Source organism: Emydura macquarii, unplaced genomic scaffold (genome assembly GCF_026122565.2).
Source record: "Emydura macquarii macquarii isolate MOO-44397 ecotype Brisbane River unplaced genomic scaffold, CSIRO-AGI_Emac_v2 contig_1363, whole genome shotgun sequence".
In the NCBI taxonomy this organism is placed as follows: domain Eukaryota; kingdom Metazoa; phylum Chordata; order Testudines; family Chelidae; genus Emydura; species Emydura macquarii.
In genome coordinates this window covers 7,713,720-7,730,879 of record NW_027131500.1, presented here as the reverse complement: position 1 = coordinate 7,730,879, position 17,160 = coordinate 7,713,720, and the positions used below count along the sequence as shown (strand labels likewise).

The 17,160-nt window shown below is 39.1% G+C and overlaps 1 protein-coding gene and 1 long non-coding RNA gene across 4 annotated transcripts in view; one reads left to right on the top strand and one right to left on the bottom strand.

Moving 5' to 3' along the window:
- The window catches only part of GLRA3 (glycine receptor alpha 3), a 126,312-nt gene extending 120,485 nt beyond the window's left edge, over positions 1-5,827 (bottom strand). The window contains exon 1 of the mRNA XM_067551973.1: positions 5,757-5,827. Coding sequence (XP_067408074.1) covers positions 5,757-5,827 — 71 coding nt within the window. The remainder of the gene's footprint in view (positions 1-5,756) is intronic.
- Positions 1-16,475, top strand: part of LOC137155444 (uncharacterized) — a 44,866-nt gene extending 28,391 nt beyond the window's left edge. The window contains exons 1-3 of one of the 3 annotated variants that reach the window (XR_010920464.1): positions 6,342-6,422; positions 7,317-7,418; positions 16,230-16,475. This is a non-coding gene — a long non-coding RNA (uncharacterized lncRNA). Of the gene's footprint in view, positions 1-6,341; positions 6,423-7,316; positions 7,419-13,435; positions 13,703-16,229 lie in introns of those variants that run through there. The other 2 variants (XR_010920463.1, XR_010920465.1) reach the window with 2 other exon arrangements.
- Positions 16,476-17,160: the final 685 nt, after the last annotated feature.

Sequence of the window (17,160 nt, the reverse complement as noted above, 5' to 3'; positions counted from 1 at the left end):
TGTGATTAGGATATACACATTTGCTGGATATCTCTGCTAAATGATCATCAATAAAATAATTAAGTGTGACATTTCTAACGTCATCTTAAGGTTTCAGAGTAAACAACCAATTTACATGAAATTCACATCTCTGAGAGTGATTGTGTCAGGCTGTCTGTAGACTCTGGAGGAGAATATTATTGTGGCTTACACTTGGTTCATGTTTCTAAGGTTACCTTCACAATCATGAGAGAGAGACATTTTTCTTTTCAATAAAAGCTGGAATTTTGGAGTACAATTCAGCACTAGGGAGTAGATTCCACAGAAAACTGCAGGCTGTGGAATTTCAAGAATACAAAAGGCCCTAGCAACAGTAAAATGCCTATTTATTTAACATATGCTAATGTATTTTAAATGTGTAAGTATTCAGAAAACTGTAAATCGTGAGATTGTAGCACAAGTGGCAAAGATCAGTATGCTTGTAAATGTACTTGGGATGCATTTCTATATCTAAAAAGGTGTTATTTAATGAGGGCAATTAAATAATATATTCCAAAATTAGTTGGACAACAATGGTCTTGATCCATTATACCTGTTTTAATCTGTTTAACTCTCTATTGATTTAAATGGCATTTCCTCTAATTTTCAACAGTGTAAATGAGATCATAATCAGCCCTGACACATCAGAATCTTTCTGATTTAAGAGAGCAATCGTTACATTTTTCTTCACACAGAATCACGGTTTTCATCTTATTACTTGCTTTCAGTTTTGTTTGTATCAATTGGCTAGGAAAGGATTAGGAAATACTGAGAGGTAAGAAACCAGCATTAACACAGCAAGAACTTAAAGGTGTGGGCTAATTTAAATTTCATTGTAATTTTAATTTAGTTTTTCCATATTTTACTGTACAAACACATTTCTTCCTTTCATGGTGTAACAAAAACAAAGGTGGGATCTAAAGAAAGCAGTTTATTTTAAGAAATGAGGAATAGCAGGTGAAATCCTGGCCTCATAGAAGTCAAAGGCAAGCCATTGACTTGGATGGAGTCAAGATTTCACCCAGTATATTTAAATTACTGTGTTCACTCATAATAAAGCTCTCTTTTTCTTTATTTTGTAAACTACAAGGCAATCCAGGTCCTTAGGCATACCCACGTAGAGAGTCCTATTGCTCTGCTTTTGTGTCATTGTTACTGGTCAAGTAGGACCTAGAATGAGACAACTGATGTATGTCAGATAATCTATCCATTGAAAATAACTTTTGGTTGTTACGGAGTAGGGCTGGAGATGAAAGGCTCTGTATTCCATTTCCAATACCCAGAATGATTAAATTTCCATTTCTCTCACCCCAACACAGGCAGATCTTTTATGATTTTAATAAAAGACACATTCACTGAGTTTGCAATTCATGGATTTTTAATTGCTACTGTATTAACATTAAAGGTGTCATTCTTTGCTTCTTAAGCTACTGAGGCTTCACAGGCAATTCTGATGGTGTCTCATATTTTATGGGATATTTTATTGTTCTACTTGACATTTTAAAAAAAACTACTCCAACTATTTGCATGAAGAAAGGTTTGTTGGGTAGCAGTACATTCTACTATTATTACTACTCACCTGAAGTCATAATTCTACATAACATAAGAATAATCCCCACAATAGTTAACTGTAGGCCCAGTCACACCTGTAGATATGTAGCAAAAGGTACTCTCTCTCCACGCATCCTGCCCTCTAGTGCAGTCAACCACCTCCATGGTATGATTCACCCACAGACAGAGGAATGAGGGATCAGTGAACAGGTTGAGGGAGAAGTGGATGGGCAAGAAGTGACACAAATCTTACCATCCGCTTTCTGGAGGTTACTTGTGAAGTATGATATAGGGAGAAGCAATAATATATTTTCACAGTCCTACCCCAATAATGTGGATAGCTATTATCTCCCCTTTAAGGAGACCCACGGGAAAAGAGTGTTGTCCCTGAGAGTTCAGCTTCAGTGGAGCCACTCGATTAACAAGCAAAGGCCAGAGCTACTGCAGAGTGACCAGACTCCACACAGCTGACTTCAATCTCCTCTTGAGTGTCTGGGATCCATTCAGATTCACAGGGGTTTTGATCGAGCCCTCTCGCCTGTAGAAGGCAAGTCCTGCTCCTGGTAGAACAGGGAGAAGTCTCCACAGGAGACACTCATCAATATTTCTTCCCCTTTAAATGCCTCTTCAGTGTTTCCCTGTGGAAGTGGGTAATCTGGCCTTATAGTATTGCCAAGGGTTATGGTTTTATTTTTAGATAAGCAGCAGGAACAGATGTAGTCCTAAACAAAGATTCTGCTTTACACTACTTACCTGGGGTGACTCAGAGCACTTTATACTAAACAATATCACAGCAAAAACTAACAAAGAGAGTACTCAGTTTAGATTAAAAACTGAGAATTTTGGAATTCCTGAGTTTGCAAAGCAATTTCCACAAAGAGGTATGAACAGAAAAAGCCTTGCTCCATTTTGTGATGAGTTGCTAATGAAACATTGACAGAGCAATTCTGAAATACATGAAGGGCCCAGTCCATAAAGAATCTGTTTAAGTCATAATCAGAATTTTAAAATCAATGAAGAAATGTACTGGCAGCCAATGCAGAACTTTTAGATAGGTTAGGTGTATAATTAACAAGTCTTGCTACTGAGTCCAAAGTGATTTGGAATGTGCTGATATGTTTACAAATAAGATCAAGAAACAGGGAGTTACAATAGTCCCATCTTATGACTTTCATACAGTAACAAACAAGGACAAACACATTGAGGATATTATATGAAAACAGAAGTGTATCTAAACTGAATGCTCTTCAAAATTATATATAAATTAATAGTGTTGCATGTCTTATGTCATGTCCCATAAACCACTATGGGAAGTATAAGATCTAAAATACACTACTCTACTACATGCCAATTGCATTGTTATAATAATACATAGAAATAGTTACACCGGATTTCTAAAATGCAAGTAAAGTTGTTTTACTCTTCTACCTGCAAAATAGCTTTTAGAAGTCCACTTATATAAAATAATTATCATACAAGAGTCTTCATTTTTTTCATATTTCTGATGTAAAGGGACTTTAAAATGGGATGAAAAATTATTTCTTTTCATAAAGGAGTCAGATGTCGTCTCTTTTACAAAACATGCCGGAAGGGGGACCTTGACCATCTAAAAGATGAGTATAACAAGCTTGCATTTAAATAGTCTATCTTAAAAAAGGAGACGTTTTGTTTTGTTTTATTTGGCGTGTACTGCCAATTTAAGTTCTACTTTTCTACGAGATGACATCTAAATACGTGCAGATGTAGTACTACCACAACTCAAGAAATTTAAGTGTCTTCTACAGAAGTACTTAACCTCTCCCTGACCCCCTCCCCAAAACCCCCACCAAAATTAAATTGATGTAAGAAAAGTTAGAGATCTAATATTAGGCAAAATATGAGAAGACTTATTACCTTTGCATCATGTCTAGAACAGGTGAAATCATTAAGGGCTCAGTTGTGTCTAGAATGTACAGCTCTTCATTAAAGGTATTGAATAAGACCCCCATCCCCGTGGAGTTCCAGATGTGTGTCTCAGAGGGAAGACAGTATGGTAGCAGTATACTCCCCACCCCCATCTGCCCAAGTGAAATGATTACACAAGGTGCAAAGCAGGGGAGAACTGATCTCAATGACTCCCAGTAAGCAAAACATCTGTGTCAACATGTTAATACGCTCTTATCTGACCTGTTGAACTATGCTGGTCTATATCCTTTTGGGAAGACTTGTGATGCTTATAGCTCAAGTCAGGAGCAGTTCTTGTATTCAAGAGTGCACAAGGGCTGCAAATTTGCCTTGCCCCTGAGTAGGGAATAAGCTGGAAGCTTCCTATTCTCTCCCACCTCTTAAGCTCCTTGAAAGAGGCCATACAGTACACAGTCTAGCTTCTAGATTGGTTTGTGCATAATGTTTTGTTTTGTGCATAATGATCAGTCTTAAAAATGATCATTTAGATGAGCAACCCTGCTATTATGAAACCATCTGTGTTGCTTTAAAATGGAATAAAATAATGTATGAATATGCAACACAAAGATGTGAGTCTGCAATCTGAACTAAACAAACGAGTTAGCTTGCTTGGGTACTATTTTCTGATCTGATGCTATAAAATAGTTAGCTGCTTTCCAAAAATTCTTCTCTTTGTCAATAAAATATATTTTTGCATTATTAAATAAAGAGTTAGTTGTTCATTCAATAGTATAATGACATTTAAATAAAAAGTCAAGGAAATCATGATCTATACGTAACCTGGAAATAAAAAAATTGATAGTAGTACATTTCTACTTTTAATTATACTTTATTCAGTAGATAACCCATGGGGTCTACCCACCTACGCTATACATTAAATATTCAACACTACAAGAAAATGTACACCCTCTTATGTGCATTGCCTACCCTCCCACACAACACCAAATAATCGTACATCATGTGACCCAGTTTTTTAAAAATCTGTACCTATTTCCAAAGATAAAATCACAATAAATGGTACTACATTTCTCAGGTTGATTTGATTAGCCTAACACTAACTAAAATGAATGTATAATATTCACAATCACCACTGCTTGGTACTGTACACACGTATGTGTTTATAAATAACTTCTCTGTATGTTATCACAAGAGAGTAACTGGTAACCTACCTTTTACATTTTTATTTCCTTCCTGCACCTTTGAAAAATAATAACGATAGGACACTCAATACTAACCTGCCTGCGTGGTATGTATGTTGTATGTATTTATGCTTTTTTACTGTAGTACAAAGCTAACATTCAAATATATCTGACACGTGTAATAGTTTAGCAGCAAACAGCAACAAGATGACCTCAAATTCTGCTTTTTAAACGTCTACGTTGTGGGGATTTTTGTTTGCTTGCCTTTATAAAGTAAATAGAGATTAATGGAAGAGGGAGTCTAGCTTGTTCTAGAACGTAACCACATACCTATACAACTTGACAAAAAGGATGTTTGTGCTGGTATCAGAAGAGTAGTTTATCTGAGACAAGTGCATTGGGCATATAGTGATTAAAAATCTTGTGTACTAGGATGTCCTCTATTTTTTACTACTCAAGTCTTGATTTATTGCTCCCTCAGTATCTTACACTATATACATTTTAGAAAGCCCAGCTGCATAGTATACCAAGTAGGTAAACATCTTAGAAGAAATTCTCTAATCAGTTTCCTCTCTCTACCCGCCTATAATTGTTCCTATTTCTGTATGAGACTTTCCTGACATCTACTAAAGTGGCCACAGTAGCTGCCCTATGCGAAATAAAATAATGAATAGTAGTAATTTAAATCAAATGTATTCCAAACTCTGAATAAACGCCGCGGAACTCTTACAGCTACACATCTTTAAACTGGAGAATGTTAAAGTGTTGCATTTTCCATTTAAAAAAACATGCTGACAAAACACAAGCTAATTGGCCAACTGTGCCAGGGGGAACCCCCCGCTCTAAATAAAACAAGGAACCGTAACATTATAAAATGCAACTGAAATCCAGCGACACCCAGTAGCTCAAAGTTATCTCAAAGACACAAACCCCATACATTTCCATGACAATGGAAGGCTACTGCCGCCAGACATTTGTGGCGAGTAAGGCTGGCGGGGCAGCAACAACGGTACATCGTCCATGAGTCCCAGGCATTTCAGTTGTGCAAGAGAACCGCTTGGGGGCAGGTTTGTGATCTCCGGCTCCCACCGGGCAGGGACTCACCTGAGCAGAATTGCAGCTTCCCACAGATAAAATCCCGAAACAGCTGCACGAAGGTATCTAACCCTGGCCATGTTACCACGAGGCATTCACACCCTCCAGGGCAGACGTGTCCGAGTCATGGAGGATGCAGAAAGAGTGCCAAGGAAATTAGTTCAGTCTCGGGAGCTGCCGGGGGAGACGGCCGGGCCGTCAGCACCCTGGAGAGCTCCTTGCGGCGGTGCAGCACCTGTAGACCCGCTGATTGGGGAGCCTTAGTCCGGGGTAATTATTCACCAGCGCCTGGCACTTGGCCGAGCATTTTCTGGTGGTAGCTGGGAACCAGCTCGGTAGGGCTTGGATGTGTCATTTAAAAAAGACGGCTGTTCCAACGGGGGAAGATCAGGCAGAGCAGAGGCGGCAGCGACAGCAAGAGCTCACCTTCCCTTCCAGCCTCCCTCCGGCTCCTGCTGGCAGCCGGAACCCCGCTCGCCACATTCCTGAGCAACTGGAACCCTAGGACCAGCTGAGAGAGCGCGCAGGGAGGGCGGAGACCAAGCCCAGGCAACGGGCTGCCCTCAGCCACTCAGGGGAGCTCCCAGCCAGACTGGCAGCCGGGCTGACTGAGCAGCGGTGCCACATACCAGAAGGGGGAAGGATGGGGGAAGAAGGGACGCTGATCCTTCAGACGTGTGTGTGTGGGAGAGAGAGGAGCTGATGTTGGGGATGGAGTGGGAAGGGAGGGATCCCCTGGAAGCAGATGCGTGCGTGAGGTGGGGAGAGGGGAGGTTGATCCTCTGGAGGGGGGTGAGGAATTGGTCCCACAGAAGGAAATGCGGGGGTGCTGATCCTTCAAAAGGGGATCGGGTGGGGGGAGGGGTTAGTCCAGCCAGGGACGAGGAGGGACATTTCCCCCCCGCCTTTTTCTTTTCACATCCTTCACATTCAGTGCGAGTATTTGAGCGGCGCCATCTGTCATAGTTGCTGTCAGAGCCCTCCTCCAATGACACGTCTGGAAAAGAGCGGCGGCTTCGATGTGTCCCTCGGTCCCCCTGTCCCGTGTTGGTGGGCTGGAGGCTCGGAAGGGAGGAGCTGTGTTGGGACGCGGGTGCTGTGTGTGGCTGGAGAAGGGCGGGGAGGTTGCGATTCGGCGGGGGGACGGGCGCGAACCAGGGACTGCAGGTGCGCAGAGCATTGGGCGCTGCGCAGGGCGATTGGCCCATTGAGGGGCTGGGCGCAGGCTAGGCGCTGGGGTTAGCTGCACGCTCTCTCCGCGGGCTAGGAAGCGCTGTCGGGGGTAGTTTCCAAGCCACCTTAAAGGAATCCTGTGGCCCCTGTCCCTTTTCCTCCCCGGCGATGCGATGGGAGGGAGCCTGACGAAAGCCAGCTGAGAAGGGGAGAGAGCGCTTGAGCAACGAGGGGTTGCGAGCTTGGGGAGGGAAAAGTCTGGGGAAAGGGAGGCGAGTGAGAGAGATTCACAAGAGGAGAGACAGGAGCGGGGAGAGAGGGAGTGAGAGAAGAGAGGGTTAAAGGCGAAGGAGCGTGCGAACAGCTGTGCTTGTTAATGAACCTCTGTTTGTGCAGGACAGTGGGGGAAGGGCATACCCATGGGGCTGAGGACGCACAACGAGAAAGGACCTTGGCAGTTGCTCCATTTCTCTCGCTGATGAAATGCTCTGGCCCGTGGTATGTTAATATGTTAATGCTCTCTCGTCTGACCTGGTGAACTATGCTGGTCTATATCCTGTACTGAGACAAAGTAATATCTCTTATTAACCCAGCTTCTGTTGGTGGAACCAACCATTGGAGTTACACGGAGCTCTTTCTCAGGGCTGGAGAAGGTAGCCCGAGTGTCTGAGCTAAATACAAGGTGGAGCAGATTGTTAAATATAAGGAGTACACACATTTTGTAGGAGGCCACTTAAAATGAGCAAAGGAATTAAGGATTAGCAAGCAGTAGGGTGTGTTACACGTTGTAAAGAGCCATAAAACTGGTGTATCTGTTAAATCCATGGATGTTACTGTCCGACAGAGTCATGAATTTTGCAGTTCACCAAGCTCGGAGAGATCATTTAACTTTTGGAAACATCCTACTAGAGCAAGGCCCTGTGAGTTTATACTGCACCTGCCTGGGGTTCTAGGGGTGTTGTCATACTGCAAATAAGAGACTAGAAACTGACTTTAAAGAGGAATGAAACTGACACTTTTGAGTCACTTTCTCAGTATTGCCAAGCCCAAACCTTCAAAAATCATGAGTCAAGTCACCAAGAATCATAAGATTGGCTTAAAAACCATGAGATTATGTAAAAATAATAGATTTGGTGTTATTTTTATTTCCCTTCTGCTTTTTGAGACTTTTCAGCCTTAGGGTCACATTTGGAAGCTTTCTCCACAGCCTCGAGGGCTAGAAACTAACTTTTCCTTTAAGAATGAAGGCTGAAATCATCACATAGTCACTTGATTCCAGGAACTGGGGCTTTAAGGAAAGTAATAATTATCATGAGACTCATGACAAAATCATGAGAATTGGTAAAACTGCTTTCAACTGTGTTTAAAGGCCAGTTACTTTCCAGAAGGCTCTTAAACAGAACGCTATAGTGATTGAATTGCAATGCTCACAGGAGATTATTTAAAACCAATTACCAAGAAAATTCACATTTTAAAATTGAGAAAAAACGTTAAGAATTTAAGTTTCCAGGCTCATCTTTTGAAGGTGTTTTGGAGGTTTCCTTTTGAGGATGAGGACTAAGATGTCAGCTATGGAGTCCAATACAGCTGCAAGAACACAGCAAACATATATTCTGTATTTGACACACAGAAGCTTAAGAAGTGCAGTTTCACGTACGCATTCTTGGCAGTGAACATGCCTGATTCCTATTGTGCAAATGATAAGGATGTCAATTGCACAAGGTGCTCTGGACCACATGGTAAACTGGGCTCACTTTGCCTATGTGCATTTTAATTCAGCTAAATACAAGAGCATATATCTTGGAACCAAGAATTCAGGTCACAAATAGGATGGAGGAACTGTATTTTGGAAAGCAATTATTTGGAAAGAGACTTACGGGTCATGGTGGATAACAAACAGAACATGAGCTGCCAGTGCGATGTGGTGACAAGAAGGTGAAATGCAATTGTTGGATGTATAAATAGGGGAATACTGAAAAGAAATAGGGAGGTGTTATTTCTACTATATACAGCATTATTGAGACCATTACTGGAATATTGTGCCAAGTTGAGGTGTTCACTGTTTAAAAAGGATGTTGGCAAATTGGAACGGTTACTGAAAAGAGCTACAAGAATTATTCCAGGTCTGGAAAACCTGTCTCACATTGACAGACTAAAGAAGTTCAATCTATTAAGAAAAAGAAGGTTGAGAGGTCACTTGATCACAGCCTATAGGTACCTATGTGTGGAAAAGATTTCTGATAGTAGCAGACTTTTTAATCTAGTAAACAAATGCATAACAAGATCCAATGATGGGAAGCTGAAGCTGGACAAATTCAGACTAGAAATATGATACTTTTTTTTTCTTTCTGTTAATGCAAATTATAATTAAGCACTCGAACAATTTACCTAGGGACATATTACCTTGAAGTCTTTAAATCAAGATTGGATTCCCCCCTAAGAAACAGACTCTAGGTCAGCCTTGACTCATGGGTTTGATGCATGAACAAATTGATGAAATGCTATGGCCTGTGTTATATGGAGGTCGGATGAGATGATCCCAATGGTTCCTTTTCACCTTACAATCTATAAATCTAGGAAACGGGCATATTATGGCATGATCAGAATAGCTCCTTGCCTTAAAAACCCTATAGAGTTAAAGAAAACCTCACTTTTATAGTTACGAAAGCACCAGGGCTTTCTTTAAACACTAAATACACATCAAACTGCCAGCTTGTTCTCCCAGCTGACACAGTCACAAATACATAAATCACAATGACAGGGCAGATTTGATAGTGGTATGTCGTCTTTTTTAGTATACCTATTACAATTGGATACATTGCAGTGTATAAATAGGATGTTGTGATGGACCACGACATTAATTCTTATTTCAGACCCTTGTTTTATTTAGACATGTTTTAGTTATATTAATTAGTCTAGCTTTCTCTGTAAGCAGGTTCCCCAGGATGTAACTCATTCAAGTGTGACAGCTCAAAGGCTTGACCTATTATTAAATACATAATCAGAAAGAGAGAATGTCTTTTGTGGTTAATACAGCCCCAAAATGAACAAAGCAAGGGGAGGGATAAGACAGAGGCAAATATGGTTTTGAATCTAATATGTTTTGTGAGTAATTAAATTTCCTTTTGCATATTTCAGTTTCTTGGGACTGATTTTAAAGTATGAAAGTTACAGTCACTGAAAGAAAACATATCTATTTGTACAGTAAACTTCAGTAAGCAATGAAAGGGTTAAAATCAAAGAGAATCATTCCTTTCCAGAAAATAAGGGAGTGGAGATTTTGTACAACAGCACAGGTCCCCTGCGACTGTGAAGGAGAGCTGCTGGCCATGAAACTGCAAGGCCCGGTAATATTATCTTAGATTGTGTCTTCCTTGCAACCAAGGTTTCTGCTAACCAAAGAGAACTTTAAACAGTCTTCTGAGTATGACGTTTTGTTTAAATGCTTGCTCTATTTTATTTCACTGTTTTCCAATTGCATATATGTCGATCATTGTTTCCTTATAAACTCTATAAATCAAGACTGTCATACTGTCTGTATGCATTGTAGTTGTAGCCGTGTTGGTCCCAGTATATTAGAGAGACAAGGTGAGTGAGGTAATATCTTTTATTGAACCAACTTCTGTTGGTGAGAAAGACAAGCTTTCAATCCACATAGAGCTGGTCTTCAGGTTATTAGGAGAGTTTTACTAGTTTCTCTGGGAGATGTATTGGCTGATTTTATTCTGGAGGCATTGAAAGAGACTGCTTTTCCAGAATTAATGCTCTAGGAGAGACAAAGCTCCAGTGGCTACTGGTATTATAACTATCATGCCCTCTAGACCTGCTCTGAGTCATTTGAGAGGCTATAACCCCTGTAGACTAACCCCTAGGTTAAATGCAGATAGATGGCCTATGTTTGCATTCCCACCACTGGAGCTGTAATAATAATAGTGGGAAATTTTAGTTGAAAAAGGCTAGTGTAGAGCCATCCTAATGGGAAGATATATAGAAATTAGAAAGAACAGTGTGTTCAGACTTGGCATCGTAAGCAAAAGGAACACAAGGCAAGGTGTGTACGTAACAGGTGTATATTTAAAAGTACCATTGTGACAGTGTCTAATTAAATACCTAAGTATAGCATACTTACATATTAACCACGGTGCTTGGAAAATGTATGCTTATATATAAAGGCAACAAAGCAAAGATATAAATAGAATGCAAATCTGTGCTGCTAATAGTTTAGAACTAACAGAGAAATGCTGAGGTGAAGAAGGGATGTTTATATTTGAAACTGTAATCTATTAATAGAGGTTCTCTTTATGTACCTGTCACATTATCTTACATATAATTTTATCAGCTAACCAGATTACTAGAAAGTTCATAATTTTCCCTTGCTTTTCTGAAAAGCACAGAATAACCAAGGATTAAACAGCTGATTTATAAAAAGAGGAAAGAAGGCTCAGATCCCCAGATTTAGATACTTAAATACATTTGAGGATCTGGGCTGAAATGCCCACAAAAGCCCTCTTAGAGCTTGTCAATGTAGTATGGCAATGGACACTATGGGGTGTGATTTCTAAAGTGTTCTAACATGTTCTTCATTAATTAGTCTGTGCAGACCCTGCTGAAGTGCACTAAATATTCCCTAGTGCATTTTAAAGTAGTGCTGTTTGAACTTGGGCTCAAACCCAGGCTTAGTGTGCAGAATAGGCATACCCCTAAAGGCCTTAAAATAAGTTGAAATATATTATGGAGTCATCAAAGTCATAGCTTTAAAGTCAAGATTGTATTGTGATTTGCACTTAAGGCAGGGATTAGACGAGGCATTTTCAAAAGTGATTAATATTGGCCTAAATTTACTTCCACTGAAGTCTTTTAAAATCATTTTTAAAGTACATCCAGAACAGATCAGTTCCCCCAGATCTCCAGTACACAGTGCCAGTCTAAATAAAACTTAAATTAGTTAGCCCCTCCACCCCCAAAGCCCCACACTCAGCCCTACCACATGCTGATTTCCTTGCAAGCCAGAGTGAAGATGGGTTCTGCAGTATGCACTGAAGGCTAAAAAACGTGGGCTGTCGTAAACCTAGGGAGGACATGAGTTCCAAAGGCCCAGAGCCCTAATGGAGGATGTGCTGCTAGCTTTGCTCTCTTATAATGATGGGGCTTCAACTCAGGCACCTCCACTGGCAGTGGCAGGTGCAAGGAGAGAGATGTTGATTGATAAATCTCTTAGGTAGGTAGGTTCTGACTCATTTAGGCCAGGTACCTATGAATAATATAGCATGTCTTTCCTAAACCTACTTACGCTTTAAGTACAGAATCAATTTTCTGAGATTTTTTTCAAATAAATCTATTAATTACCTTGTTATATATTTCTTAAATGACCCCTTATGAATTTGTGTGTGATTTTAATCTTTTCTGGAACCTTTGAGCAAAGAAATGCTACAGTTAAGAGTTCAAATTGACTCATTTATTGATGATTCCAAAAATTAAGGCAGGAGCTATTAGTAAGTTCTTAAGTGTACAAAATTTTAATTTATAGACACTTTTATTCATAAGTAGAGATGGCTGAAAAATAGAAAAACCCCACATTTCCCCCCACTAGCTGTCATCAGCCATTTCTATTTACACAGAGAATTATGTGTGTGTTGTATGTATGTTATCATAGGGCCGAGGAGCTCCAGTCACAGACCGAGACCCCATTGTGTGAGATGTTGTATTAACACGGAACAAAATGAGTTGACAGTATATTTTTTGCAGGATAAATTATCTATAGAGAAGCTAACAAAGAAAGTATTTTACATCTTTCTTGCCATTCAGCCATTTACAAGATTCTGCACTTTTCTGGCTCATTTATAAGCAATGACCCACCTACAGGGATTTTGGCCCACTGGATTCTTGTAAGTGCAGACACAGAAGCCCATTCACCTATCCTTCTCTTTTCACCAGCCTAACTGAGAATCCTGTATATGAAACCTCTGGCAAGAGGTTTAATAAATTATCATTAATTTTGAAACTGAACAGTAGAACTCAGCAAGATAGTCCATTATCACCCTTATTGTTTCCTGTTGCAATTGAACCACTAGTCATACCCATTCATGCAGAAAATTAGATAAAATGAATAGCAACAGAGGACTTAATACATATAATATTACCTTATGCAGATGGTGTGTTGGTATTATTAACAAACCTAGATAAATGTATATCCCCTTTAAAGCAAGTAATGTGTTAATGTGGATTGGTCTTGGGATCCACAAACTAGGTTCAATCCTGCAAAATTTATTAATAAGAGTAGATCCATTGAAGTAAGTTATTTATACATTTGTGAAAAGTATCAACAGTAAAAAGAATAAGATATTGATATAACTTTATATGGAAACGGTATTACTTTCTTAAGCTCATGTTTGTTTCCCTGCAGCTAGACTAGCAAAAGAGATAAGACTCAATTTGATCCCTGTAATACCCCACTAGGCCCTCACTACTGCCAGTTCACTTACATTTTTCATTAATCTTTGTTTCTGCTCTTTCAGATGGCTTTCATGTTCATATGATAATGACCCTTCTGCAGTGAGAGCTAAGAGGAAAAAAATTCACTGAGGATCCCTTTGCTGAGATTGCCTAATATTGTTCAATCCAGGAGCATAGACAACTTGCTTTGTTTGGGAGGGAGCAGAGGGGACTAGTGTTAAAAATAATAAAATATTAGTTGTTGAATATCTCTTTAATTAATATTTTTGTACCAAGAGTAAATGTATTCACTTTTAATAAAGTTATTTAAACAAGCATGCATGCATGCATGATGGAAACTCAGTGTTTCCTTTATTTATTAATGTAATCCTTCAATTTTCTAGACAGAGCTAAAGCCCTCCCTTCCCAAGCCTTTAGTTGTCTATGCCCACATCATGATGTGGAGGGAAACTACTCAGCTGTCCTACTCTTAAAGTTTGCAGATCCCAGGATTTCATTGAAAGTTTAGTTCTCGTTCAAGTGGAGCCCCTGACAGTGCAGTTCCATTTAAGCCCTTCTTATGCCCCTTAATGCCAAATGCTTATTGGCCAGCATTTACTAATTCGATATGTTTTTACTGACTTAATCTATTATCTCAAACTTTTAATGGACTCAGAATAATAATAATACATTATAATTAATAAATAAAAATTACTTACATAGCATCACAAATTTACACTGACCTTGCCAAACACAGAGAAAGACATGTACATTGTGTTTACAAATTAAGATTTGCATGCAAATTGTTGAGCAGTCCTTCATACAATCATGCTCTTTCTTATTGATCACTTTCTGTTCTTTACATTGTTGTTTTTCAGAGGAATTGCAAGATGTTATGCCTTAATTATGGTATCTTTTATTACTTGTTCCCATTACACCTTACTCTGTAAAGGCCTTATCCCTTAGAGTCAACGGGAATCTTCTGTTGACTTCAGTGGACTTTTGATAAGGTCCTATGGCCCTGACTCACCAAGATGCTTAAGTATGTCCTTAAGCACGACTTGCTTCAATGGAAATTAAGCACATAAAGTTAAGCACATGCCTGAATAAGGAAGATTTCTTGAATCAGGACCTTTAATAGTTCCTCCCTTTGTGCTTAACCTGACTTTATTTTCTTTGAACCTTTTTTTTTTCCTCTGAAAAGAAAACCAGCCTGCACTTGAAACAATGTAGCCCTCTTGTTTTGTTAATTAAATCAAATGAACATTTCACAGGAGATTACCTTAATTCTTCTGGTATCCATTCTATAGTCAAGTTATATTATTTCTTGAAAAGAATCTCTTCACTTCACTGTCAACCTCCAGACACTTCAGCCACTTCCTCTCTGAAATCCCTTAAGGAGGGCCTCAGAATTAGTCCAGAATTTTATTTTTGTTATTCTATAATGGAGAACTATATCTATCTCCTCTTAAATTCTGCCTTCCTTATATAGCTACCCACGCTTTTATCAAGCGTCTAATTTTCTGGGAAAGATGATTCTGAATTGCTTTTTAAATCTGAAAGAAATAGGTTTTCCATTTCCTCTCACTGCAAGTTTACAGACTCAAGAACTAATCAATTCCAGATTTTTTTCCCCCAGAATATAACAAGAAAGTATTCTTATCTAGCTCCCCAATATTAAAATATATCACTAACAAGAAAATCCTCCTTTTTCTGTGAACAATATGTTCAATATGTTTCACCCTATTCAGTTGTGATTTGTTTATTTTAAGACAATTTTTTGCTATACTGATCTGGTATATTGGAACATAGTAATTTGGCCTATATTGTTTCCAATATGATTTTCTCCTCAGTGACTTAAAATATAGATAAATAAAGTGTCATTTAGTATTAGTTTGTTTATGATTATTTATCAGTTTATGATGATTTATTAGTTTGTTTATGATTCAAAGGATAACAGATAAGACCTAGATCCTCAGGTGCACTGAAGCAGTGCTTGGTACCCCGGGTTAGGCGAGAACATAGGTGAATTTCTATCACCTCTCTGTCATCCTGAGCGTGAAAGCAACCTTGGGGATACTCTAGGTTGGTGTTATTATGCCAGCAGGGATCCCCAAAGATCAGCGTGCTCCAGCCATGCCCCCTCTCTTCTCATCACAGTGTTAGCAAACCTCTCAGCCTGCCAAGGCCCAAACATATGATGCAACATATAACAAAGGCCAAAATTGAGGGACATAAATGAATGATTCATGCATGATATTTAAAATGTTGTGGGACTAATTCCTTTAGTGTCCTCTCTCTCCAACCTCAGTTTCATGATTCTTTATTTTTCATATAAATCATTTTCAACATAAAAGTGAAGGGACAGAAAATATGGATGGAACGTAGTTAAAATCTGGACGAACATGAGTGGCAACCTTTGAAACCGAGGGACATTTGCAAGTCATAGGGCTGCAAATGCTACTGTGCAAGACAAATTTCTTTCTCCCCTCTTAAGACCATGAAAAAGGGTCTTAGCAGGGGAAAGATCTAGTCCTCAGAGTAGAAGTCTCATAAAGGCATATTTATGCTCCATGGTCTGGGTTATAGACCTTATGTATCAATTATCTTTAATTAGATTTTTGATTAGTGTCTTTCTGTTTGAGAAAGCAAGATCATAGCTGGCTTTTTGTATTTTTCATAGCAGTTTTATTTAGAGCATTATAATTGAAGTGTTGTTTGTTCCATAAGAATTAGATTAAGAGTGCCTCTAGAAGTGATAGGGTTGCCTTAAGATCATGGGACTGTGAAATTTCTTATGTTCTAAGTATGAGATAAGTGTTTCCAGATCAATGGTGTTTGCTAATCTCTTTCTCTCTCTCTTTTTGTTTTTGGTAGACTAAAGAATCAACTGGCTTCTGAAAACAAGTTTCACAACATCCTTTAATGTATTTGTAATTACATTTCTTGTATTATTTAATATCATGTGATTATTAAGAGCTGCTTTCTGCTCATTTGACTTTCTTTGTGATTAGTCCCATTGAAATCAATGGGATGATTCACGGAGTAAGGTACTACTCAACGAGAAACAAAGTGGCCATCTTTGTCCCTAAATGGTTGATCAATGAACTCTGATTTCTTTAAGAGGCATCATTGCTTCTCCTTGACCTGAACACAAACTTATTAGGAGGGAGATTTTAAAGGATCACAGGCTCTAGAGCATGATCAGATATTTTAAAGTTACATTGATCACAAGCAGCAACTTTAGGTCAATTTCACCATTAAAATCAAGTCTTAAAATGCCATCTGTGTTCAGTAGTACTGTGACAGTAGCCATCATTCAAAAGTCATTAATGTGTATCACAGCTGCCATTAAAATCAGCATTTACACACACACTCTCATCTGTAGGTAAACATTGATTTTAAAGGGCAACCACTGTACAAAACACAAAGGAAGCCTGAGAAAGCCACAGAGGTACTTTCCTCACAGGTCTTCTAATCAAAACAGACATGTGGTATGAGCAGTAATGTACTGAAGGGAGACATTGATGTCATTTCCCAGGTACTGCACCTTTACTTATAGAGGAATCCCCAGGCCTGCTGCAGGGGCATCTATAAAGCAGCTGTTCATGGTTTCATTATTTATTTCGGAAGCAGAATTAGACAGCAAGTCACTGTTTTCTCTCTCATAGCAGATTTATGTTTATTTTTCTTTGTTTTTTCACTATATGAAATAAACATTACCTAGGTTGAAAAATGCACATTACTCTTTGTGTATGAGAATGCTTCCAGAATGTACACATCCCTAGATAACCAAAACTAATATGGC